Source organism: Saccopteryx leptura, chromosome 5, assembly GCF_036850995.1.
Source record: "Saccopteryx leptura isolate mSacLep1 chromosome 5, mSacLep1_pri_phased_curated, whole genome shotgun sequence".
In the NCBI taxonomy this organism is placed as follows: Eukaryota; Metazoa; Chordata; class Mammalia; order Chiroptera; family Emballonuridae; genus Saccopteryx; species Saccopteryx leptura.
In genome coordinates, this window is record NC_089507.1 from 96,950,729 (window position 1) to 96,977,601 (window position 26,873).

General features: G+C 41.7%; 2 protein-coding genes across 5 annotated transcripts in view; one reads left to right on the top strand and one right to left on the bottom strand.

Annotated features, from left to right (window-relative positions):
- Nucleotides 1–26,873, bottom strand: part of LARP4B (La ribonucleoprotein 4B) — a 400,705-nt gene that overhangs the window by 243,327 nt on the left and 130,505 nt on the right. The window lies entirely within an intron of this gene.
- The window catches only part of WDR37 (WD repeat domain 37), a 71,451-nt gene continuing 57,849 nt past the window's right edge, over nt 13,272–26,873 (top strand). Inside the window, exons 1-2 of one of the 4 annotated variants that reach the window (XM_066386755.1) lie at nt 13,272–13,504; nt 26,404–26,581. In XM_066386755.1, the coding sequence (XP_066242852.1) occupies nt 26,444–26,581 (138 nt within the window). In that variant the 5' untranslated portion in view covers nt 13,272–13,504; nt 26,404–26,443. Of the gene's footprint in view, nt 13,505–13,859; nt 13,880–13,948; nt 14,139–14,303; nt 14,334–26,403; nt 26,582–26,873 lie in introns of those variants that run through there. The other 3 variants (XM_066386757.1, XM_066386754.1, XM_066386756.1) reach the window with 3 other exon arrangements.

Below are 26,873 nucleotides of genomic sequence, written 5' to 3' on the forward strand. Positions count from 1 at the left end.
GATTCATTTCTGCATTTAATGGATTTTTAAAAAATTTTTTTTTATTTATTTATTTATTACAGAGACAGAGAGAGAGTCAGAGAGAGGGATAGACAGGGACAGACAGACAGGAACGAAGAGAGATGAGAAGCATCAATCATTAGTTTTTCATTGTGCGTTGCAACACTTTAGTTGTTCATTGATTGCTTTCTCACATGTGCCTTGACCGCGGATCTTCAGCAGACTGAATAACCCCTTGCTGGAGCCAGTGACCTTGGGTCCAAGCTGGTGAGCTTTTGCTCAAACCAGATGAGCCCGCCTTCAAGCTGGCGACCTCGGGTTCTCCAACCTGGGTCCTCTGCATCCCAGTCCGAAGCTCTATCCACTGCACCACCGCCTGGTCAGGCTGGACTTTTTTTTTTTTAAGTAAGATGAGGGGACATAGACTGACTTCCACATATGCCCTGGCCAGGATTCACCTGGCAACCCCTGTCTGGGGTCAATACTTGAATCAACTGAGCCACTGGCTGGGAGAGGGGAAGAGAGAGAGAAGGGGGAGAGGAAGGGAATGAGAAGCAGGTGATCACTTCTCATGTGTACCCTGACTGGGAATCAAACCTGAGATGTTCGCACGCTGAGCCAATGCTCTAAACACTGAGCTCTAAACACATAGCCAGGGCCTATGGACTTTTGATTGTGTTAGATTTGTAGAACTGGAAAGATTTATTGGTGTGATTGTTGTTTTTGATGCAGAAAATCTTACTGTCTTCAGCAAGAGGTAACTGGTTTGGTTCCTGCTTGTGAATAGTCCTTTCTTGCGAAGACAGTGGCTTGTAGCTGTGGGCAGAAACCGCTGGCCCTGCTGTGCAATACAGGTTGTGGGGATGTCATATGCCAGCACTAAATTATTTGCTAGTCCTATTGTACAATGTATCATTGTAACCTGTCTTCAACTGTTTCTATTCAAAATAAACTTCTAAATGAAAGTAGTATTGATTATTTAGGGTTTTTTTTTTCTAGTTTGGTTTAGTTACAGATTACTCTCAATTTGGCCAAGGAAAATGGGGTAAGACTTGTTTTTTATAAAGAAAAAATACTTTTTTTGTGTGGAGTAAAATGTAGCCTAAGGCAGGCACTACAGCAACTACATGTGGGCATCTCCTGTTTTAGTAGTCGGTTGCTGAAAATCACATGTGTTGAGTAAAACACAAACACTCCAACCCTACTACTGCAAAAGCATCTCCTGGGGGTCTGTTTCCAATTATATTAAATGGAAATTATTGTGAGGTACATGTCATATCAAAACCCCCAAGCAAGTACAATGTAGGAAATCAACATGTTAGAATATTAAGTGTCTAAAACATCACTTCTTGACCACAAAACTGTGCTGTTATTACCACTTTCCTTGTATGAAGCTACAAGTTCTCTTGGAGCACTTTCTTCCTAATTATACCTGTGCATGACAGTCCTCTAGTGTTTTTGCTATATACTGCAAGTTCTTGAATTATGTCATTTCATTATGAGATGCCATCATTTTTTTATAGGCCACTAGCTGGCCTTCACTCACAGCCATTCTCTCTTAACTGCTGGACTCAGTGTCATCTCTAAATTCTTGCCCTGTGTGACCATCTGCAGCACTTGATGGTCAATCCTCTCCCTCTGTACACTTTTCTTTTTAGGAGTCTGTGCCTCTATGATCGAGCCCCAACCTCAATTTTCACCCTATTTTTCAATATTTATGGATTGTCTATGATAACCCATATTATATATTACATATATAAATGTGGATTACATGGTAACCTTTACCATACCAAATGTTTTGCTATTCCCTCCTTTGCCTCATTCTGATTTCTGTTAGAATCCATTTTTCAAGGTCCAATTTATGTGCCCAACACTCATGAAACTTTTGCCAATATCCCAGTAAGATTTAACCCAATTTTTCTCAACTCGGGCTCCTAATAAGGTTGTGACTGCAGCGTCCCTTCTCCAAAGGCAGCACAGAGATTAACGCCACTGCTGATGTAGACAGTGAGACTCAGTCACCTTGGCAGTGCAAATGCAGCCACGGATCTCGTGTGAACTGTTTCAAGGAAACTACACCGATGGGCAGTGAGGCTGGAATTTCACACCATTGTCACAAACCACACAATATTTTCTTCTCTCTCTGGCCCTGCAAACCACTAAAACTGAACAACCATTCTTGGCTCACAGGACATAACATACCGTGGGGCCAGATTTAGGCCACAGGTCCAGACTGTTTTACAGCCTCAGATCTTTATTGGTGAACAGTGTTATTCTGAAATTAATTGTAACTCATGGAGTCCTTTGCAGGGTCTTGGAAGTGTCATGGGTTTATAGACCACTCTTGAGAACTGCTGGTGTAGTGGGAAGCCCATCAAATACAGAAGACCTGACTTTGTTTCTATATTGACTTTGCTACTTGTTGCTGAGTAATGGATGGCTAGAATTACTCATCACCTTAGTCCAGGGGTCGGGAACTTTTTTGGCTGAGAGAGCCATGAATGCCACATATTTTAAAATGTAATTCTGTGACAGCCATACAATGACCCATGTACATCCCGGAGGATAGCTGTGATTGGCTCCAGCCACCCGCAACCATGAACATGAGCGGTAGGAAATGAGTGGATTGTAATACATGAGAATGTTTTATATTTTTAACGTTATTACTTTTTTTATTAAAGATTTGTCTGTGAGCCAGATGCAGCCATCAAAAGAGCCACATCTGGCTCGCGAGCCATAGGTTCCCGACCCCTGCCTTAGTCTGTAATAGAAGAGAGCTTAGCTAGACTTTAGTTCTCTTCCATTATTTACTGTGTTAGGAGCTTTTTACCTATATTTTTTCACACTATCCTTACCCGTAAATGGTATCCCCACTGATATGAAGAAACTGAAGTTCAGAGATAACTTTTATTTATGTTCCCCTTTATAACATAACTAGGCTCATGTTACCAAAACTCGAGAGTTAGCTTATATAACACAGTGTTCACATTCAAGCCCTCTACTTTTTTTTTTATTATTGTTTTTGTCTTTTTTATTATAAATAAATTTTTATTAATGTTAATGGGGTGACATCAATAAATCAGGGTACATATATTCAAAGAAAACATATCCAGGTTACCTTGTCATTCAATTATGTTGCATACCCATCACCCAAAGTCAGATTGTCCTCTGTCACCTTCTATCTAGTTTTCTTTGTGCCCCTCCCCCTCCCCCTTCCCCTCTCCCTTCTTCCCTCCCCCCCTTAACCACCACACTCTTGTTCATGTCTCTTAGTTTCGTTTTTATGTCCCACCTATGTATGGAATAATGCAGTTCTTGTTTTTTTTCTGATTTACTTATTTCACTTCGTATAATGTTATCAAGATCCCACCATTTTGTTGTAAATGATCTGATGTCATCATTTCTTATGGCTGAGTAGTATTCCATAGTGTATATGTGCCACATCTTCTTTATCCAGTCTTCTATTGAAGGGCTTTTTGGTTGTTTCCATGTCTTGGCCACTGTGAACAATGCTGCAATGAACATGTGGCTACATGTGTCTTTACGTATCAATGTTTCTGAGTTTTTTGGGTATATACCCAGTAGAGGGATTGCTGGGTCATAAGGTAGTTCTATTTGCAGTTTTTTGAGGAACCACCATACTTTCTTCCATAATGGTTGTAACTACTTTACATTCCCACCAACAGTGAATGAGGGTTCCTTTTTCTCCACAGCCTCTCTAACATTTGCTATTACCTGTCTTATTGATAATAGCTAATTTAACAGGTGTGAGGTGGTATCTCATTGTAGTTTTGATTTGCATTTCTCTAATAACTAATGAAGATGAGTATCTTTTCATATATCTGTTGGCCATTTGTATTTCTTCCTGAAGCCCTTTACTTTGAAGATTTCATGTTATGTAAAATGTTGACATCATATTGGTAACAATGATGTTCCTATCAGGAAATTTTTGTATATCATCTTGATACATGTGGGAAAATTCAGAATTCAGACTGCCCATCAATGGAAATCTATTGTATATGCTTAGGCCTACTTATGAAATTTAGATTCATATAGTGTTTTGGTTTTTAGTTAGTTTTAAGTTCACTCCAGAGCTGTTTGAGTATTTGGTTTCTGTTCGGTTAATATTAACAAGAAGAGAAAAAATAGGAGTTAGTTCTGGCTTAGCTTCTTACACTGTGACCTTGGGCTAGTTACTACATATATTGGAGCACCTTTTCCTTAATACATTCAAAATATTAACCTTATACTGTCTGAGTGTTTTCTTCCTTGGGCATAAGGATACCAGCTGAACTGCTTCTCTAGTCCAGATGTCAGGCCTTGAGAACCAGATCAAATGCAGGAGACCACATCCCTGGCTGCAGAGCACTCAAACCCAATCCAAGTCCTTGAGAAAAATAGGGCAAAGCCAGAAACCTTATTTTAAGGATGGCAAATGTACCAAGGCCCAGTGAAGAATAGGACTTGAAGCTGAGAAAGGACACGTAGCCACAGTCCTGTCCCATTCCTAACTAGCCCTGATCACCCTATTAAAGAGGCCTGTAAACTAAGGGTTTAAAGCAGACTTTGTGTTCAAGGCCCTCTGTCTTTTCAGGTTATCTGGCAATTTGATTACAGACACTTCAGTTCACTTCAGTCCTTGTCTCTGTGTATTAGCTTCATAGTGACAAGATGCATGAGTTCTGTCTTGTTCTGGTGACAATTTCCGGTGACTGATGGGACAACTGCAGGACCTCTGGTAAGTTCTTATTGGCAGGGTCCAGTAGGCTGCCTGGATGGGGGGCCCTGAGACTGAGAACATGGAATTTCCCTGAAGCTGCCGAGTTCATATTTACTCGGGAATCTAGCCTTCTCTGCCTCCCAGTTTCCTCCATCACCACTGCTCGAGACTAAACTGAGAAGTGTCTGTCTGTCTGGTCTGGTTGCATGCTAATTCCTGGGTTGCGAGTTATTGTGTGGAATTTAGAAGTACCTCTCTGTGTTCCGGTTTCTGGTGTTTATGACCTAGACTGGTCATCAGGTTAAGGTGTCTTCTGGTTTTTGGTTTTACAGGGCTCTGTCTGGTAAGAATGGAAGGAAAGCCTCTATTCCTGTAAACAACCTTTTGGGGCAAATTCTGGCTGATTGGTTGACCAATGCTTATGAATCTATGAAGTGATATCAACTTTGGATACCCAAAATATAGCTTTTTTGAGGCCTAAATTGTTTTTGCATGCAAACTAAGAAAATGCTGGCCTTAAAATTAAGCTAAATAAATGGAAAGCATTCTGATTATATATACTCTGTAAAGTAGTCGCATTCCTGTACTTAGATACTCTGGACATTGCTGCTTTGAAATTGTAATAATTGAGGAGTGCTCATTTATACTTAAATAGAATGGAATTTCAGATCCTGAACTTGTTTCTTTGTTTTCATGTCCTTTAAGTTCTTGCCATGCTAAGTGTTATTTATGCTCTGTTTGTTCTTTTCAGTGTGGGGGTGGGGCAGAATAGCAACTCTGCTATGTGGCTTGGTTAGGTTTTATTTTTGTGTCATGCCTGTGTCCCTGTATTGAATTTGTCTTGTTTCTATGTGGAATTGTACTCAGGTCTGTAAAATATTTATAGGAGGAGTCACTTTCAGTTTTAGAGCTCTCATCTGTCTATCAATCTGTCTGTCTGAAATTCTTGCTGTTCTGTGCACACCAGGAATTGTCTGGTTCCACTGTCTAGGCTCTGCAACATTAGTTGGTGTGAAGTAAGATTCTAAGACTAGTGTCTCAGTTCCTCCTTCTGGAGAATTTGGTTTGTACATTCTTATTTGTTTGAGTTTTGTCTTTGTTTTTTGGGGGGGGCAGAGGAGAAATAGAGACATGTACCCCAACTGGGATCCACCCGGCAACCTCTTGGGCTGATGCTCAAATCAATTGAGCTATCCTCAGTTCCTGAGGATGACGCTTGGATCAACTGAGCTATCCTCAGAGCTGGGGGCTGATGATCAAACCAATCCAGCCACTGGCTGTTAGAGGGGAAGAGAGAGAGAAAGGGGAGAGGAAAAGTAAAAGAAGCAGATGGTCGCTTATCGTATCTGCCCTGACTGGGGATTGAACTCAGGATGTCCACATGCCAGGCCAATGTTCTATACACTGAGCAAACTGGCCAGGGCTGGATTTTGCTCAGGTTTTAAAATAGGTAGCTCACCTTCGGCAGAGAATAAGACTGGTCAACCTATAGCTATAAGTAAATGACTAATCAAAACTGTGTTATGCACCAGCTTTCATGTTGTTCCATAATGAGGATTATACTCAGAAAGGAAATAAATCAGTGGTTTAAAATGGGGGAAAAGCCCTGGCCAGATAGCTCAGTTGATTAGAGCATTATCCTGGAATGCAGAGGTTGCCAGTTTAATCCCTGGTCAGGGCACATACAGGAACAGATTGGTGTTCCTGTTTCTCCCTCTTCCTTCCTCTCTCTAAAATCAATAAAATAAACATTTAAAAAATGGGGGAAAAAAATCTCATTCCCTTTCCACACAGCAAAACTCAGGAAAAAAAAGAAAGAGGGAGTCTTTTAAACATCTTAGAGCCTTCTCTTGGAGGTCCAGAAATTACTGTGGTCCTGGGCACAATAGGGGCTTTATTTAATACCACCCCGAACCTTGTGCAGGCTATGGGATAGATAGGGTGATAGCACAACCTCCATATGAAGGGAAAATGTGTCCTTTTAAAAACATAAGTGGCTCCTAGTAGCTTGTACATGGTATCTCCCCTCCTTCCTCCAGCCTCGCTTGAAAAGTTATCAAAGACAAATGAAAAACCTTGCCTTCTCTAGAACTATTAATACTGTTAATTTGTATGGTTTATAAAATTAGGGCCTGGCCAGTTGGTTCAGCGGCTAGAGCGTTGGTGTGTCATGTGGACATCCCAGGTTTGATCCCCAGTCAGGGCACATAAGAGAAGCACCATCTACTTTTCTTGTCCTCCCTCTCCCCCTTTTCTCTCTCTTCCCCTCTTGTAGCCAGTGGATCAACTGATTCGAGTGTCGGCCCTGGGCACTGAGGATAGCTCAGTGGATTTGAGCATCGGCCCCAGACAGGGGATGCCGGGTGAATCCCAGTCAGGGTGCAGTGGAAGTCTGTCTCTCCAGCTCCCTTCCTCTCGCTTAAAAAATAAAATAAAATAAAATAAAATAATTTCAAATATGTTATTAGAATCAGGTGGTTTGGAAAAACATTTGATATTACTACTAGTTTAATTAATGTCTTTTAAAGTTCTTCACAGAAAATAATGGATTTCTGAAGATAAATTTCAAGCCATACCTCTAAATTGGATGAAGATTTATGGAACTCTTAGAAATAACTGGATTCATAGATATACTGATGAATAGTCAGGATAAACAGATATTGATTGAGACTAGATGAACTGAGAATTAGTATTTTCTTTATTCTGTTAAAAATATTGATTTTTGAATCTTTTTGTTTTTCAGATACAAGAAAACTTGTTTCTTAAAATAATTTAGTGAAGTATATCTTTATAAGCACTATTAGGGCCTTTATATGTTTTTCTCCCTACTTCATCCCCCCAGAATCTGGCAACTCTTAATGAGTAATATTGTAATGATAATATATTTGTTTACATAAATCCAATAAGAATCTGTTCTCTTTATAAGTCACATAAAGCCAATTTTCAATTTTGGTTTTATTAACCAAGACATTGACTGGAATTGTACGTCTGGAAAGGACATGCTTGGACACTGGATGTCACCAGAAAGTCATGTGGAATTGAGACTGAGTTTTGAAAGCTGGTAACGCCCATTGGAGACAGGGCCTAGTACCTTACTTAGACATGGTTCATGGCATCTCTCTAGGTAAGGAGTGAAGATTTCTTTCCTGAAAGATGGCAAGAAAGGAGCCTCAAGACATTTTGGGAGACCTCAAGAGCTTGAGGAATTCACCCAGACTTTCAGGTATTGCAGGCCAAGCCTGCTGGCAACTGTGTGGCTTGTCTTTCTAAATTAAAAACTTTTTTTTTTTGCCCTGAGGGGCTAATTAAAGCTTAATCTGAAGATTATAAAATTCCAGCAAAGCAGATTTTTTTTTTTTTTTTTGTATTTTTCCGAAGCTGGAAACAGGGAGGCAGTCAGACAGACTCCCACATGCGCCCGACTGGGATCTACCCGGCATGCCCACCAGGGGCGATGCTCTGCCCATCTGGGGGATGCTCTGCCCATCTGGGGCGTAGCTCTGCCGCAATCAGAGCCATTCTAGTGCCTGAGGCAGCGGCCACAGAGCCATCCTCAGCGCCCGGGCAAACTCCAGTGGAGCCTTGGCTGCGGGAGGGGAAGAGAGAGACAGAGAGGAAGGAGAATGGGAGGGGTGGAGAAGCAGATGGGCGCTTCTCCTGTGTGCCCTGGCCGGGAATTGAACCCGGGACTCCTGCACGCCAGGCCGATGCTCTACCACTGAGCCAACCGGATTTAAGAAAGCCTATATGGTCAATTGCTATTCCTGTAGTTTATGCAAACAGTCAGGCCAAATTGAAATTAGACTTACCACAATAAATAAAGTTGCTTTAATTTGGCTTCTTAATAAAAATGAGGGTAATTTCAGAGAAAAATTTATGTTTCAGTAAAATCTATATATAACACATTGTTATGAATATCAGAAACTAGACTGGATCCTGAATATTTCTAACTTTTTTGAATGTTTTTGCTACAACCCTCTGAACTAATGTTTTTTTTCCTCATCCTTTGATTTATAATTATTAAGAACTATTTTTTTTTCATAATTCTGTCATTAAAGCTTTCCCCCAATAATACTAAGATTTGTAACACAGTTTGTTTCCGCCAGGTTACAAGCCCTGTTCTCACTCAGGGAACACCACCTCCTTCTGTGCCCAGGCTCATCATCTCTCTGACGAGGAGCAAGGATCTCTTGGCTCTGAAGAAAAATGTCAGCCCTCTTCAGCAGGAAGCAGCAACAGAAGAGACACAGTGCTCCTTTTCCCTGAAAGAATTCCGGGCCATGATTCTTTATTTTTATTTAAAAAATTTTTTTCTTTTTAAATTTATTCATTTTAGAGAGGAGATAGAGATAGAGATAGAGAGAGAGAGAGAAAGAGAGAGAGAGAGAGAGAGAGAGAGAGAGAGGGAAAGGGAGGAGGAGCAGGAAGCATCAACTCCCACATGTGCCTTGACCAGACAAGTGCAGGGTTTTAATTGGCGACCTCAGTGTTCCAGGTTGACGCTTTATCCACTGAGCCACCACAGGTCAGGCTGGGCCACAATTCTTGAGGGGGGAATATAATAGGCAGTTGGGACAGACATGAACAGAGTAATAACTAGAGGCTGGGCACAGGAGGCCACCAGGGTAGAAAACCCCAGGTACCAAACAATGGGCAAACTGGGAAAACAAAGGTTACTTGGTTGCCCACAGGGTAATCTTTCTTCCTCTCACATATTGATAGTCATGTGAGTTAGACCCCCTTAGCAGGGGAATGAACCAGGGGGCCAGAGAATAGCACTTAAGCATTAACCTCTGGGAATAACATCTAGGCCTCAGTTATGTTTCAGTTCCAGGCCCAGAAAAACAGCAAAATATTTACTTCCATATGAAACTGATCTTATAGATACAAGATAGTTAAACTAACAGTGGGGAATGTAAAGGTACAGTAGAAATATTCCCAATACATTGATCTTACACTCTATGTTACAGAATTGTCTGTTTTTTTCTCAGTCATAGGGATGCCAGCTGGACTGTATCCCTAGCCCAGATGTCAGACCTTGAGAACCAGATCAAATGCAGGAGTCCACAGCCCTGACTGCCAAACTCTTGGACCTGATCCAAGTCCTTGAGAAAAATGACAAAGCCAGAAAACTTAACCCCAGTATGGCAAACATGCTAAGGCGTAATGAAGAATAGAATTTAGACTTGAGAAAGAGCATGCAGCCACATTCCTTTCCCATCCCTAATGAGCACTGATCACCCTATAAAAGAGGCCTGCAAACTGAGGGTATTAAGGTAGACTTTGTGTCTGAAGCCCTGTGCCTTCTTGGCTTTGCTGGCAACACTCATATTCACTTCAGTCCTTGTCTCTGTGTATTGGCTTCACAGTTGCAGGCAGCACAAGCTCTGGCTTTTCTGGTAACAGTAACTGGGCACTGTTATTATTATGAATGTAAATGATATTTGGATTATAAGTCATGTGGTATTGATAAAGAAATAAAAAGATATGAACTGTGTGGCTTAGAAACCAGTAGAAAGCTCCTTAGAGTTATTTTACTTTCATTGATATACTTTTGATCAATAGAGATAGTTTTCTAATGCCCTCTGGAATAGGTTTACAGTATACTGTTGTTCATTAAGTAATTTCCCGAGATTTTTTTCCCTCAAATAATTACCTCACTTTGTAAGAATCTAGGTGTCACAATAACAATGCAGATTTCTTTATTCAAAATGATTAAAACTCCTCTTCTAGAACTGAACCAAACATATTTCTAAAGATAGCTTGAAGACTAAACATAATGCTCACTGTGAGATTAGAATAATTGTCCCTTTTTGTTTAGCATGCGGACAGCACACAAAGTAACAAGTTCCACTCAAAAATGAGAGAAAAGATAAGTATGTACTGGGTGAAACCTAGTATAGAGACTGTAATTTTGGGGGGGCAAGAAAGTCAGTACCTGTTCCAGTGTCATGGATGAGGCACAGGTGACATGGGGCAGTAAGTGAGTCTTGGTAAAATTTTATTGTAGGGATTGGACTCTGGTCCACAAACCTATGAATTAACTTTCCTTCTCTCCTAGTGAGCAATTATGAATAGGAGAGACTGAATAGTTGTTTAGGTGATTGAATTCACATGCCAGCTAATTGTTAATTCTTAGTTTTCCTTTTGCACGGAGCTAGATAAATTTGGTACATAAAGGGAACTGTGAAACTTGACCTATGGCATTCAAGAGTCTATATACAAGTATTTATTTACTATAAGGAAACATTTTTGGGTGCATACTGTGCCAGGTAGTTTTCTAGGACATGAGAATAAAGCAGTGAACAAAATAGAAAAAGTTGCTTTTATACAGTTTACATGCTAGTGGGGTAAACAGTAGCAAATACACAAATAATGTCAAGAGGTTATAAGTACTATGAGGAAAAATAAAATACAGTTAAGGGATACTAATGTACTATGTAATTTAAACATTTAAGCGATACAGAGACCATCACTGAGGTGTGATTTCTGAGCAGAGATCTGAATAAGTGCTAAACATGGAGTTCTTAAAAAATGTTTATTATATATATATCTCATATAACACGCATATATAAAATGACTTGAGAATGATAATGAAACAATGTATCAATCAGCTCAACCCTATAGTATCCCCAGGTGTTTGAGGCACAGATAAAAAATGTGATGAAGCACATGATTTAATACCCAGCAAACCTCATCTACCTATCAAACCACTCATAACTGAATCTTACTAAATTCAGCTTTATATCCCTCATGATAGAGATAAGTCATGTGTGTTTTGCATGGATGGATATGTGACACAATAGGAACTTATTTTAGGAGAAGGATACTCTCTAGTTTCTCTAAGAGTATGTAGTTGGATGCCAGAATGGCAACCACAACTTTTTACAACTGAGACTTTTTCTTTTAACTATAGTAATTTCAGGATACAGTGTGTTATGGTTGAATTGTGTCTACTCCCCCCCCCCCCTCCATGCATATGTTGAAATTCTAATCACCAGCATCTCAGAATGTGACCTTTTTTTTTTTTTTTTTCTTTTAATTTCTCCGAAGCTGGAAACAGGGGAGGCAGTCAGACAGACTCCCGCATGCGCCCGACCGGGATCCACCGGCATGCCCACCAGGGGGCGATGCTCTGCTCATTTGGGTCGTCGCTCTGTCGCGATCAGAGCCATTCTAGAGCCTGAGGTAGAGGCCACAGAGCCATCCTCAGCACTTGGGCCATCTTTGCTCCAATGGAGCCTCGGCTGCGGGAGGGGAAGAGAGAAACAGAGAGGAAGGAGAGGGGGAGGGGTGTAGAAGCAGATGGGCGCTTCTCCTGTGTGCCCTGGTCCGGAATCGAACTCGGGACTCCTGCACGCCAGGCCGACGCTCTACCGCTGAGCCAACCGGCCAGGGCCTAGAACGTGACCTTTTTGGAAACACGGTTGTTGTAGATATAATTAGAATGAAGTCACCGGGCAGTAGGATGGGCCCCTAACCAGTATGATTTTTATAAAGGAATGCCAAGTGAAGGGAACTGCACACAGGGAAATATAATGTGAAGACTGGAGCTATGGCTGCCACAAGTCAAGGAATGCGCAACTGCTAGCAGTAGCTAAGAGAGGCATTGAATAGTATCCCTCACCGCCCTCAGAAGGAACCAACTCTGCTGACACCTTGATCTTGGACTTCTAATAAATTTCTATTGCTTAAACCACATAGCTGTGGTATTTTGTTTCAGCAGCCCTATCAAGGGAATACAGAATAGAAAGAACATGGGCTTTGATGTAGACCTGGATTTTGATCTAATCTTTGCTCCATTGCATAGTGCCTTTTTGACTTTTGAAAAATAATTTTAACATTCATTTTTAATTAGAATTCAATTTAGAAACATTTCCACTTCATGTTATTGTTTTAAGGATTAAACCAGATAGCAAATATAAGTGCCTGGCACACAATAGGCCCTTAAAGTGGTGATTTCTTTCCCTTCTTAGTTTTGTGACATCTCATTTATTTAGTGATTTTTGTAGAATCCTAAGTACGAAAAAATAATTACCTCAGTTAACAATATCCTGTTTCATCCAAACTGTGGATGCTGTGTTGTAAAATAAATCCACGTTAGCACATGAGTTAGCTGAAGAGACTGTGGTTCATAAAGCTTTCATATCAGCGACTATGCCTAGCTGAAGTCCTTGTGCACATTAGGTGACAAATAAAACTTGAGTGTTTTCCACAACCTCCTAGAGTGTGAAGGCCTTGTTTCATCTTACCTAATGGTGCACAGCAATAAGCTTTTACTACACATGGGTTTTATTCTTACTTTTTGGTTATTTGAATCACCAAATACGTTAAGTTTATTTTTTGTCTAACAATCGTATTAGTGCTTCTCGAGTTCGAACGCTGAGCTTTAGTTTTTAAAGAAAGGTGCAACCCAAACAGGAGAGAAATGCTTTCATGTTGTTGATTCACTGCGGCAAGCTTTTCACGCCCAGTGGGAGCTGGACTCATCTGCTATGCAGATTTCCCAGCCTGGCTCAAAGCCAAGAAAGCCTTTCGCAGTGAGCCGATGATTTCGTTTCTCTCGTGAGCCAATGGTGAACGGATATTTCAGAAAGGACGCTAGCTGAGTCACCTGCTGCAGATAAGCTGAAATATTAATAGTATCTCGGCTGGGCTCCGAAGAGCAACTAGCTTCACTTACAACCTCCGTCCGCAGCCTGGCCGTACGGTCGGTACCGGCCCCGGGTCCAGGGGACTGCGGTACGATGCACCGGAGCGTAGGCGCCGAGGGACCTAGCAGCGGTGAGTATCTGCCACCCTACACCGCAGGGCTTCCCCAGACAAGCGCCGACGCGGGAGCGAGGGCCGCGGACCACTGGGAACAAGCAACTTCGAAATTACGCCCACGTCGCGAACGACCCCCGCCTCCCATCGAAAGCCCTGCCCCACCAGCGAAGGTGGTGGAGCGAGACTTCCGGCGCGACATAGAAGAGAGAGGAGACTTCCGGTGCTAACCGGAGGCCGAGGCGGGTGTTTCGATGAGGGGAGGAGCCCGAGCGGGACTTCCGGCGACGAGAGCGCTGCGTGAAGCTGGGCGGAACTTCCGGCGGCACGGGCGCAGATACGCCAGGTGGAACTTTTGGGGCCTGGGCGGTACTTCCTGCAGCCCGGAAGAGGGTGAGGCCGACGGGGCTTCCGGCGTCCTGGGCGGGACTTTCGGATTTTTTTTTTTTTTTTTCCTGCGCGGGGCGAGGCCGGAACTTCCGACGGCGCCGGAAGTGCGGGTCGTCTGGCTGCCGGGTAGTGGGGACGCATCTGGGCTGAGTGGCTGTTCTGTATTTTTGCGTCTGTCCCGGTGCAGTGTGGCTGGGAAGCGACGGGTGGCAGCGTATCGCGCAGCAGGCACTGGGCAACGGACTTGGCAGCGGCGTGATTGGTGAGTGCCGGGCCGCCATCTTCCTTCCGTAACGGGCTGCCCCGGTGAAGGCGTCCGCGGTTTCGCTCTGGGATGGGGAGTACTTGTGGGGGGCCCTTTCCCGAACTTTATTGCTTGCGTCTGTGCCCACGTGCCCCTGACTTCGTGTACTCTATCCCGCTCTCTCAGTCCCACCGTGGGTGAAGGCTGAAAAGGGTGCGTTGAGCTGTACAGCGATGTCCGGCGTCCAGGCGCCGGGGGTGTCGTTTAGGGTTGCCTTTCCGGGAGTGACCGCACCCCCACTGCACGCGTGGGGTATGCAGGTGACGAGAGCCTGGGGAGCCGGCTCCCCCACAGCGCCCCTTGGTCTATCCTGAGGAACCTTCGCCGACGTGGGAGTGCTCTGATGGTTTGGAAATTTCCTTAACTTAGGTTTAAACGGGTGCCCTTTAAGTACAGTAAGCCTGTCTACACGTTTGACCTTAAAGGCGCCCTCGGAATAACCTACCTGCGAGTAAACATTCTCCAGGTAGTCACGTAACCCGGCTTTTTTCTTCTCGCGTGTTCCTGGGGCAACCCTCTGTACTCCCTTTGCTGTCTGGGGCACCCCTGGGTCAAGGCTGGCCAGCCAATCCCTTGTGAAGTGTCTGACTGGTAGAATAACGCAGTGACTGTCACCCTTCGTTTCTGTTAGTAGTGCTCTACAAAAAATAAAAATAAAAAAAAAATATATATAGCGGTATGGTCTTAGGCAAGGAACTTCCTCAGCTTCCATTCCTAGCATCGTCTTGTTATTGATAAGATCATGTTGTGATACAACCTTTTCTGGATAGCATTGTCAGACCCCCCCCCCCCACCCCCCCCAGTGATACTAAGAGCTCTTTGAATATTCTGTCTTGGGTGTTTTGCTGTTTTTTTTTTTTTTGTTTGTTTTTTAGAGACAGGAACATCGATCTGCTCCTGTGTGTGCCCTGACCTGGAAAGCCAATGGGCTAACCTCATTGCTCCTGAAGGCTGCTCCAACCAACGGAGCTACCTGGCCAGGGCTTAATTTTTATTCATTTTTAGAAAGACAAAGGGATAAAGAATTTGTTGTTCCACTCAGTCGTGCATTTTTTGGTTGCTTCCTGCGTGTAACCTGACTTGGGGTCGAACCCTTAACGTTTGCCCACGTAGCTCTTAACTGGCCAGGGGCATTGGTTTTTCCAAAGACAAGATTTTACGTTTATTAAATTTCATTCTTGATTTTGAGTTCTTTTTTTAAATTTTTTTTTTTTTTTTTTTTAGATATTTCTTTTTTATTTTGATTTTTCAGAGAGTCAGAGAGAGGGATAGACAGGAACGGAGAGAGATAAGAAGCATCAATCATCAGTTTTTCATTGTGACACCTTAGTTGTTCATTGATTGCTCTCTCATATGTGCCCTGACCGCGGGCCTCCAGCAGACCGAGCAACCCCCCGCTCAAGCCAGCGACCTTGGCTTTGCTCAAACCAGACGAGCCCATGCTCAAGCTGGCGACCTCAGGGTCTCGAACCTGGGTCCTCCACATCCCAGTTGGACGCTCTATCCACTGCGCCACCGCTCGGTCAGGCTTTTTTTAAATTTTAAACTATTTAGAATTAAAAAAAATGTTCTTTTCTTTTTTTTAGATTTTATTTATTCATCTTAGAGGGGACAGAGAGAGAGGCCGAGAGAGAGAGAAAGAGAGAGAGAGACAGAGAGAGAGAGAGAAGGGGGGAGGAGCAAAAAGCATCAACTCCCATAAGTGCCTTGACCAGGCAAGCTCGGGGTTTCGAACCGGCAACCGCAGAGTTCCAAGTCAACGCTTTTACCCACTGCGCCACTGCACGTTAGGCGGTTGTTATTTTCCTTTTAGTGATGTCCCGTAGTTCATTGTTATTAACAGAATTGATAGGGACGTGTCCTATGCTTTTATCTAGATCAGTAACAAAGCATTCTAAGCAGGTTAAGACTGCTGACAGATTTTTGAGGTTGCCTCTTTGCTGATACTGCTTAGCAGTTAGTTGACTTTGGTGTTTCAGCCTGCGGGAAATTGACCTAATGGTTTTCAGGATAAAATGTTACAAAAAACTGCATTGAACATTTAGTGGAAATTCAGTCAAATTTTATATTTTTAAATGTCACATGAAAATTATATTCTTTAACCATTCTTTTGCATATGATTAACATTCATGAAATTGACTAGGTAAGCAAATGTTTTTCTCTTGCTAAAGGAAAATTGTTTAAAAATCCCACTAGATATGAAATTATGAGTAGTGATTTGGTTGTAGGGGGTAATACTCATATGGCAGCATATACCAAGGCAAAATGAGTTGGGCTGACGGAGAGTTTCTATGGAATCCACTTATTTGAATGATAGGCTAGGGACATTGGATTTTGGAGAGGACTATATTTTATTGAAAATAAATGTTTTAAAAAAACTGCTAGGACATTTTATTCACATAAACCATCTGTTCAGTATAGTGATCTGTCCTATAATATTGGGTTAGTATGAATATTTTGAAGGAGAGTAATTATTTTTTGAAATTTCAGGCTTTGGTGTTGGTTTGTATTTAGGTGAAACAGTGCAGAGTGATTAAAGTAGCTGATTTTTAGAGTTCTTTCTCTTTACAGTTCTATTACCAATTTGCTAAAGTGTTTAGCCTGTTAAATATTTGTAAACTACCTCACAGGGGTGTTGTGAGCATTAGTGACTTCCTTTTGTAGAAGTTCTTCCACCTCATGTCACCTGCTTACTCTTTTTTTTTTTTTTTTATACAGAGACAGAGAGAGTCAGAGAGAGGGATAGATAGGGACAGACAGACGGGAATGAAGAGAGATGAGAAGCATCAATCATCAGTTTTTCGTTGCGACACCTTAGTTGTTCATTGATTGCTTTCTCATATGTGCCTTGACTGCGGGCCTTCAGCAGACCGAGTAACCCCTTGCTTGAGCCAGCGAACTTGGGCTCAAGCTGGTGAGCTTTGGTCAAACCAGATAAACCTGCGCTCAAGGTGGTGACCTCGGGTCTCGAACCTGGTCCTCTGCATCCAGTCTGACATTCTATCCACTGCGCCACCGCCTGGTCAGGCAGCTGCCCACTCTTGGTATCTTCTTTAGTTCTTTCTGTCTGCAATTCCTCCTGCTCCAGCCTGGATTCCATGCTGCATCATTTTAATAGTCTTTTCACAAATACTTGCAACTTCTTTGCCCCTCTTATCAACCTGAAAAAACCCCTAAACCGGTTATGAAATGTTTAAATAAAATTCACACTAACATTGACCTATGGTATGAGGTGAAGAGAGTAGATACTTTAGCTCCTGGGCCAAGGGCTCGTTTCCTATTGAGTGTTGGCGGTGAAAGGAAGGAAGTGGTACTAGGAGCAGTGGTGCCTGTTTGGAAAAGGTGGAGGACGTGAATGAAGAGACAAGTAAAATTTTAAAAAAGTTTCAGGAAAAACGAACAGATTAACAACAGGAAATAAAAAATTTAAAAGAGGTTAGGACTAGATGAACCTACAGGTCTAATTTTGAAATAATGGTGAACTATAGCTGAAGAAATTAGGCAGAACCTGAATTTGCTAGGTAATCTTTTAGTGTTAATGTACATCATAGCTTGACCAGGCAGTGGTGCAGTGGGTAGAGCTTCGGACTGTGATGCGGAGGACCGAGTTCGAAACCCTGAGGTCGCCAGCTTGAGCACGGGCTCATCTGGTTTGAGCAAAGCTCACCAGCTTGAACCCAAGGTCGCTGGTTTGAGCAAAGGGTCACTGGCTCTGCTGTAGACCCCCAGTCAAGGCACATATGAGAAAGCAATCACTGAACAACTAAGGTGCCACAATGAAGAATTAATGCTTCTCATCTCCCTTCCTGTCTGTCTGTCCATATCTGTCCCTTTCTCTGTCTCTGTTACAAAAAAAAAAAAAATAGTGTACAGCATAGGCATATGAACCAATCTCTGAGATATGACTGCACAGAGTTTAGAAAGTTAAAAAAAGATAAAATCTAACAGTACAAAAGTCTACATTTATTGCCAGGTTTTGGAGAACCAGAACCTCTTCTACATTTATAATAGTTTGAAATGTGTGTATGGTTGGAAATCAATCAATTGGGAAAGGTTACCGGTGTATGGACTGCTTTGTGACGTGACAAACGTAGGCTAAAGCCCAGAACAACGTGATTCATGGAGATGAGAGAAGAGTTAGGTTAAAAAGCTCAGTGAAAGGCAGAAGGTGAGGGCTTTTAAAATTAATTGTGAAGAAGATTGCTAATTTCCTCCTGAAGATATAGTGGCTGGAAAAGCCAGAGGGGTGAGAGTAGGAGAAAACCCAATGTAAGATGAAAAGAAGGTTGGTATTGCAAACTTTGCACTTAAAAAAAAAATTACTGCTTTTAGGGAGAGGCGGGGGTGGGGGTGGGGAGAGAAAGAATGAAAAACGGACAGAAACATCAAGGGGAGAGGAGAGAAAGAATGGAAGAAAGAAAGCCAGAAACATCTATGTGTCCCTATATGTGTCCTGACCGGATATCTAACCTGCAACCTTGGCATATATAGATGGTGCTCTAACCAGCTGACCTATCTGACCAGGGCAATTTTTGTATTTTTTTATAACCAACTGGTAGACTCTTGGTAATGCATTAACTGTACTTAGGAGAATGCTTCTGAAGTTCTTGAGTGAGAAAAGAGAAGCTCTTGACTGTTTTATTTGCTTGATTTAAATTTCTAAATGTAAAGTTTCTTTTTTTCCTCTCAGGCCCTATCAGGATAGCTTTCATACAGTTTCATTATTTTCATTCCTTACAAAACATAACTTATAAACTTCAAGGTAACTGGTAAATCACTGTTAATGATTTTGGAAACTGAGATGCTTTATGGTTTTATTAATGTGTGTAATCACTGAAGAAGAGAATAGACATCTTCCTATATTTTCATGAAGAATGTAATCTCTGGAGATTTCATAAAGTTAGTTTAATTACTTGGCCAATTTTTTTTTGTAGTGCCTTTTTTAAAATTTATTAAATTTAATGCAGTGACATTGATAAATCAGGGTACATATGTTGAGAGAAAACATCTCTAGATTATTTTGACATTTGATTGTGCTGTATACCCCTCCTCTTGGCCAACTTTTTCTTTTTCTTTTTTTTTCTTTGTTTTTTATTTTAAGCTGGAAATGGGGAGAGACAGTCAGACAGACTCCCACATGCGCCCAACCGGGATCCACCCGGCACGCCCACCAGGGGCAACGCTCTGCCCACCAGGGGGCGATGCTCTGCCCCTCCGGGGCATCGCTCTGCCGCGACCAGAGCCACTCTAGCGCCTGGGGCAGCCGCCAAGGAGCCATCCCCAGCGCCCGGGCCATCTTTGCTCTAATGGAGCCTTGGCTGCGGGAGGGGAAGAGAGAGACAGAGAGGAAGGAGGAGGTGGGGGTGGAAAAGCAAATGGGCTCCTCTCCTATGTGCCCTGGCCGGGAATCGAACCCGGGTCCCCGCACGCCAGGCCAACGCTCTACTGCTGAGCCAACCGGCCAGGGCCGGCCAACTTTTATATATGGCACAGTTGAATAGTTCTAAATGTTTCATTGGTAGGGGTCATATGAATTATTTCACAATATAGTTTTGTTAGATTCAATTTTTTGAATTAAATATCAGAATCTTTTTTAATGTTTATTTTATTGATTTTAGAGAGAGGAAAGGAGAGCACAAAAGAGAGTTAGGAACACTTGTTTTTGTATGTGCCCCTGACCTGGGATTGAACTGGCAATCTCTGCGCTTCGGGACAATGCTTTAACCCCCTGGCCGGCAAACTGCGGCTCGCGAGCCACACGTGGCTCTTTGGCCCCTTGCGTGTGGCTCTTCCATAAAATACCACGTGTGGGTGCTACCTCGATAAGGAATGTACCTACCTATATAGTTTAAGTTTAAAAAATTTGGCTCTCAAAAGAAATTTCAATCATTTTACTGTTGATGTTTGTCTCTGTTGACTAATGAGTTTGCCGACCACTGCAACCAACTGAGCTCTTTGGCCAGGGCAGTATCAATAGAATCTTTTATTTTCTATATAAAATTCTACAAATACATATTCTGCCATTGTGTGTTTTTCTTTATGCTTTTATTTTGACCATCTCTAATTTCGATAGCTCAAAAATATTCAGGTCTAAATTTCATTAAAAGATTTGTTCTGTCATATTTCAGTAAAAAATAATGTTTCTGTAAGTCATTTAAAGAACTGTCAGTTTTATTTTGTGTTACCTATTTCACCAGTAATATGCATTTTATGCTTCTTGCAGTGAAAATAATATGGCCAGGCCCTAGCTGGGTAGCTCAGTTGGTTAGAGCAGTGGTCCCCAACCTTTTTTGGGCCATGGACCGGTTTAATCAGAAAATATTTTCATGGACTGGCCTTTAGGGTGGGACGGATAAATGCACAAAATAAAATTATGTGACCGGCGTAAAAATTGTGTTATTTTAAAATATAATTGTTGAACTTACGGTATTTATTGGGCTAAGTTAAAGGAGGAGTGAGCATGTCCTCATTATTCAGGCTGTATTTAAATTTGTTATTCTGACAACTTTTCATGTTATTTATTCTTTCTCTGTGGACCGGTACCAAATGGCCCACGGACCGGTACCAGTCCGTGGCCCGGAGGTTGGGGACCACTGGGTTAGAGTGCCATCCCAACATGCCGAGATTATGGGTTCGACTCTTGGACAGGGCACAGACAAGAATCAACCAGTGATGGCATAAATGACATCATTTGTGGAACAGTAAATCGATCTCTCTTTTCTTTCTCTCTGTTCCTCTCTCTTTCTCTCTTAAGAAACAGTAAATAAAAGAAAAGAAAGTGGTATGGCCAGACATTGGATCTAGCATCATGATGGTGTCAAAAATGCCCCTCTTTACTTTAAGTGTAGACCTCTGCCAGATTTATAAATACAGTTCAGTTTTTTTTTATGTGTAGATCTGTATACCTTCTGCCTCCTTGTATATTAGATCTTCAATGGTATTGCAAGTATGATATAGTCAATATTTAGGTTTTTTTAAATGTTTTATTTATTGATTTTTATGGGGGGAAGACAAGAAGTATCAACTCATAGGTACTTCAGTTTTGTTGTTCATTGCTTGCTTGTTGTTTGTTGTATATGGCTTGAATGGTCAAGGCTAGAGTTTTGAACCTTAGTGGTCCAGGTCGATGCTCTATTCACTGTGCCACCATAGGCCAGGCAAATTAAGACTAGTTCTTTATTTCTTCTCCAAATCTGTGGCCTGATCTTAGTTGCCTTGATTACATTTCACCTACTTCTTGCCTCAGAAATGAGGGCACTCCTTGATAACCTCTCTCTTCTTCCTCACCTGCTCCCTTCCCCCCAAATTGTTCATTTGCCCCATAATCTTTTTTATTTTTAATATTAACATTTTTTTAATTATTATTGATTTTTAGAGAGACAGGGGAGGGGGAAGAGAACATTCATTTGTAGTTGTGCATTCTTTGGTTGCTTCCCGTGTGGGCCTTGACTGGGGGGATCAAACCTGCATCCTTGTCATTTCAGACAACCCTCTTACCCGACTGATCTAACCAGCCAATCTGCCCTCTGATCTAAACTGTCATCATTTATCGTCTAGACTACTTCAGTAACTTCCTGAGTAGCTTCCTCATTCCTAGTCACCTATTCTTCCCATGCATTTTCACACTGCAACTAAATTGATTTTATTTTATTTATTCATTTTTATTGGAGAGAGAGAGAGAGAGGAGAGAGAGACACACACACAGAGAGAAGAGGGGGAGGAGCAGGAAGCATCAACTCCTATATGTGCCTTGACCAGGCAATCCCAGGGTTTCAAACCGGCAACCTCAGCATTCCAGGTCGACACTTTATCCACTGCGCCATCACAGGTCAGACTAGATTGATTTTTAATGCAAGTCTAGTGTCACTTATCTGCTTAAAACCTGTAAGTGTCTTCCTTTTTATTTTAGGATAAAATCTAAGTAAAGAACAGAATCTAAGCCTATCTCTCCCACTTACCTTGCACCATTCCCTCCATTGTTTACCATGTTGTAGCCAAATTGCCTATATTTAGTCTCATTTCCAGCTTTGGGCATTTGTATGCACTGTTCCCTGTCCACTTGGTTAACTGTTACTAATTGTTCAGTCTCAATTTAAATGAAGTATCTCAGAATAACTTTTTTTTTAACTGAGAGGCAGAGACAAACTCTTGCATGTACCCCCCCTCCCCCGGACGATGGGGCTCATCTGGGGCCACTGCTCTGTTGTTTGGCAACCGAGCTATTTTAGCACCTGAGGTGAGGCCATGAAGCCATCCTCAATGCCCAGGACCAACTTGCTGGAACCATTTGAGCCATGGCTGTGGGAGAAGAAGGGGAGGAGGTGGAGAAGCAGATGGTTGCTTCTCCTGTGTGCCCTGACTAGAAATCTAACTGGGACTTCCACACGCTGGGCTGATGCTCTACCGCTGAGCCAACTAGTCAGGGCCAGAATGACCTTCTTAACTAGTTAATATCTGGCCTCTTCATGATATTTGTATATCTCTTTGATAGTATTCATCATAATTTCTGTAATAAGTTAATGAGATTCTGTGTTTAATGTCTGGTCCAAAACCCAACTCTATGCAATCTGAAAGTAGAAACCTAGTTATTTTGTTCAGTATAGTATTTCTAGTACTTAGCGCATGTGCAAACTTAATAAAAATTTGAGCCTGACCAGGTGGTGGCGCAGTGGATAGAGCATTGGACTGGGATGCGGATGATCCAGGTTCGAGACCTCGAGGTCGCCAGCTTGAGCGTGGGCTCATCTGGTTTGAGCAAGGCTCACCAGCTTGGACCTAAGGTCGCTGGCTCGAGCGAGGGGTTACTCGATCTGCTGTGGCCCCACAGTCAAGGCACATATGAGAAAGCAATCAATGAACAACTCAGGTGTCGCAACACTTTGACTCTCTCTCTCTGTAAAAAAATAAAAAATAAAACCACTTATACTTTGAAACAAACAAACAACATTTGATGAATTAATGAAATAAGTGCTGTTATCATTCTTGTTTTAAAGATGACTAAACTAGCCTGACCAGGCAGTGGACAGAGTGTCAACCTGGGATGCTGAGGATCCAGGTTTGAAACCCTAAGGTTGCTGGCTTAAGTATGGGCTCATCCAGATAGAGCGCTGATGCACCAGCTTGAGTGCAGGGATCATAGACGTGACCTCATGGTCACTGGCTTGAGTCCAAGGTTGCTGGCTTAACGGGTTGTTGGCTTGACTGGATTCCTCCCCTCTCTTCCCCATCTAGGCACATATGAGAAAGCAATCAGTGAACAACTAAGGTGCCATAACAATGAGTTGATACTTCTCATCTCTTTCCCTTCCTGTCTGTCTGTTCCTCTCTCCCTCTCTCTTTCTATCTCTGTGGCAAAAAGAAAAAAAAAAGAAAAAAAAAAAAAGACAACTACATATTCATCAACTGTTTGAAGATATATTTATGTCAGACAACATAGTAATCCCTACAAATACAGTAGTGAACCCAAATAGCCATATCCCAGCCCTCATGTTATTGGTGGCATAGGAGGGAAGCAGTTATTGAGTGAGAAAACCATAAGTACAAATGTGGCAAAGATCATGAAGTGCTGTGATGAGTTATGAAGAGTGGTAGTCAAGGAAAGAGTGGTAGTCAAGGAAAGCCTTTTCGAGGAGGTAACTTTTTTTTTTTTAAAGTGAGAGAAGGGGAGAGGGTGAGACAGACTCCTGCATGTGCCCCAACCAGGATCCCTGGGCAACACCCATCTGGGGCTGATGCTCTAATCCACTGAGCTGTCCTCTGCGCCTGATGCCGAAGCTCAGACCAACCGAGCTACTCAGTGCCTGAGGCTGACCCTCGAACCCGTCAGCCACTGATGGCAGTGAGGGGATGAGAGAGAAGGGGGAGAGGGAGAGGAAGAGAAGTAGATGGCTGCTTCTCATGTGTGCCCTGACTGGGGATCAAACCCAGGATGTCTGCACACCAGGCTAACACTATCCACAGAGCTAACCGTCCAGAGCCTATAGTGGATTTCTCATCAGAAATATGGATGGATAAATGAAGTGGCACATTTTCCAAGTCCTGAAAGGAAAAGAACTCTCAACTTAAGAATAATATGTCAAGGGAAAACATCCTTCACATGATTTGTTCCAGTAGATGGACCCTAATGTAATAGGTAGAGGAAGTTCTCTAAACAGAAAAATCACGTAAAGAATGTGGGAATAACAGGAAGAACTAACAATGGAAAGAGAAACATGCTGGTAAATTCAACAGACACCCCTCTTTACGTTATGTTTGAAGATTGAAACATAACTTTTCTGATTTTTTTTTTTTTTTTTGTATATAGAGGACGTATTTAAGATGATTATGTTGGAAATGGGGCTAGGGCAGAGGGACATAAAGGAAGGTAAGGTTTCTACACTTGATCATGAACTAGTAAAATGTTGATAACCAGTAGACTGTGGTACATTGTGAAAATATAATGTAGTACCTAGAACAATTACTAGAAAAAGTTGTAACAGTGAGATATACTCAAACTATACTATAAATAAATCAAAATGGTATTTTAAAAAATGTTCGGGTAACTGACAGAGGTAGGAAAAATAAAACAAAATGAGAAAACAAACAGTGAATTGTGCACCATGATCAAGTGGGTTTCCTCAGAGGATAAACAGATTTTACATATCAAGTTATATTCCATCATATCAGTATAATTGACTTATTAGGTAAAAAGGAAAAGCCATGTGATTATATTGATACAGAAAAAACATGACAAAATTCAGTACTCATTCCTCAAATGCTGAGAAAACAAACCATAGAGGAGAACTTTTTCAACTTGATAAACAATATTTACAAAATAACTTGCAACTAGCATCATACTTAATTGTGAAAGGCTGAATATTTTTACCTGGAGATCAGAACAGCAAGGATGTTTGATGTCACTATTTTAATTCAACATTGTACTGGAATTTCTAGCCAGATAAGTAAGATAAAAGGAAATACTAAAGGCATACAGATCAGAAAGGAAGAAATAATACTATTTCCTCATCAGGGCACATAGGGGAAGTGACCAGTGAATGCATAACTAGGGAACAGCAAATAAATGCCCCGCCCCGCCATTGTCCCCCTCAGTGCTTCCTCCTCACCCCTCCTCTCTCTCAGATCAGTAAGAAAGACATATTCTATGTTCATATTGATATAACATTCTCAAATGATAGAGCAAAAGTTGGGAGATGGGTGCCCATGGGGGAGGGCAGAGCTCAAGAAAAGGTGGGATTCTTACAACCTTACATACAAAGTGAAGTGGGGAATGGAGAGGATCAGAAGATACTGTTATTAATTGAAGAAGGAAGGTAGGTAAGTGTATTCCTTAAAATCATATGAACTAACATATATTGGGAGAAGGATCAGTAAGAGCAAAAAATGTCCGAAAAGTGAATCTGTAGTTGAAGAAGAAAATAATACCATGTGTATGTTACTTAAAATCATATTAACTAACAGTGATATGGTTGCATTGGGAGGAAGAATTGATAGTAGCGTGAAATGAGTAGATAATACCCAAATTGGGTAAATGAAAAGCTGTGGCAGCTGTGACCACACACAAGTACTTGGAACATGGCTGATTCCAGTTGAGGCATGTTGTGAATCTCAAATACACATTGAAGTTTGAGACATTCAAACTGAAATATCCCATTAGTGTTTTTTGCATTGATGAAAATGATATTTTAGATATATTGGGTTAAATAAGTCATTGAAAATAATTTCACCTGTTTTTACTTTTTAAAAATGTAGATACTAGAAAATTTGCAGTTAAATGTGTAGCTTGCATTGTATTCCTCTAGACCAGCGGTTCTCAACCTGTGGGTTGCGACCAAAACACAGGGGTCGCGACCCACAGGTTGAGAACCGCTGCTCTAGACTCTATAATTATAATCTAGGATATGCTGTTAGAATTGGTTTCCCTAGGTGGTAGGCTGTGCCTGGGGAAAGTTGATTAAGGGCGGGTTCTGTATTTTAAAAGCTGTTTATTGCTATTTGATCTTTAAAACATGTTAATGAAATTTGTTTAAAAATACCCTCTTTAACAAAGGCTGTGGTCTCTACCTGAAAATATGTTAAATTTTCACATTCTAAATTACATAGTAAATTTTAATTACAGTAAGGAAGTTTGGATCTAAAAGTAATCTTTGTGCTGTCCACTACTTTTCCTTCATTTCAGTTTGCTATAATCAGACATAAAGTACTTGTTTTTCCTGCTTTTGTCTAGCTTATTGCAGGAGTGACCAGGATAACATCTTGTAGAAGTAATGCCCACAGAAAGCGGGAGTTGTTCAACTGCTCGCCAAGCAAAACAGAAACGCAAATCTCATAGCCTTTCTATACGAAGAACTAACAGCTCAGAGCAGGAGAGGACGGGTATGCCAAGAGAAATGTTAGAAGGACAGGTAAGTTATGCTGAGCATGTTTGTAATGTTACAGGAATAGCCAAATATACATAGGTCTCCAAAGTAGAGAAAAGGTCCTCAATAAAATTACTGTCAAATACAGCAGCCTACACAGTGACAGGATTCAATCTGCAGGTTAATGTTTTTATAATACATAATAATAAAAAAAACTAGGTGTGACAGTTTGGGTCAGTTTTTATTTGTTGTGCCATTCTGCAGTGCAGTTTGGTTGTCTAATAGTTTCAGGAAAAGGAGAACCAGATATCATTTCAGTGATTTTTCTGTTCTCTGG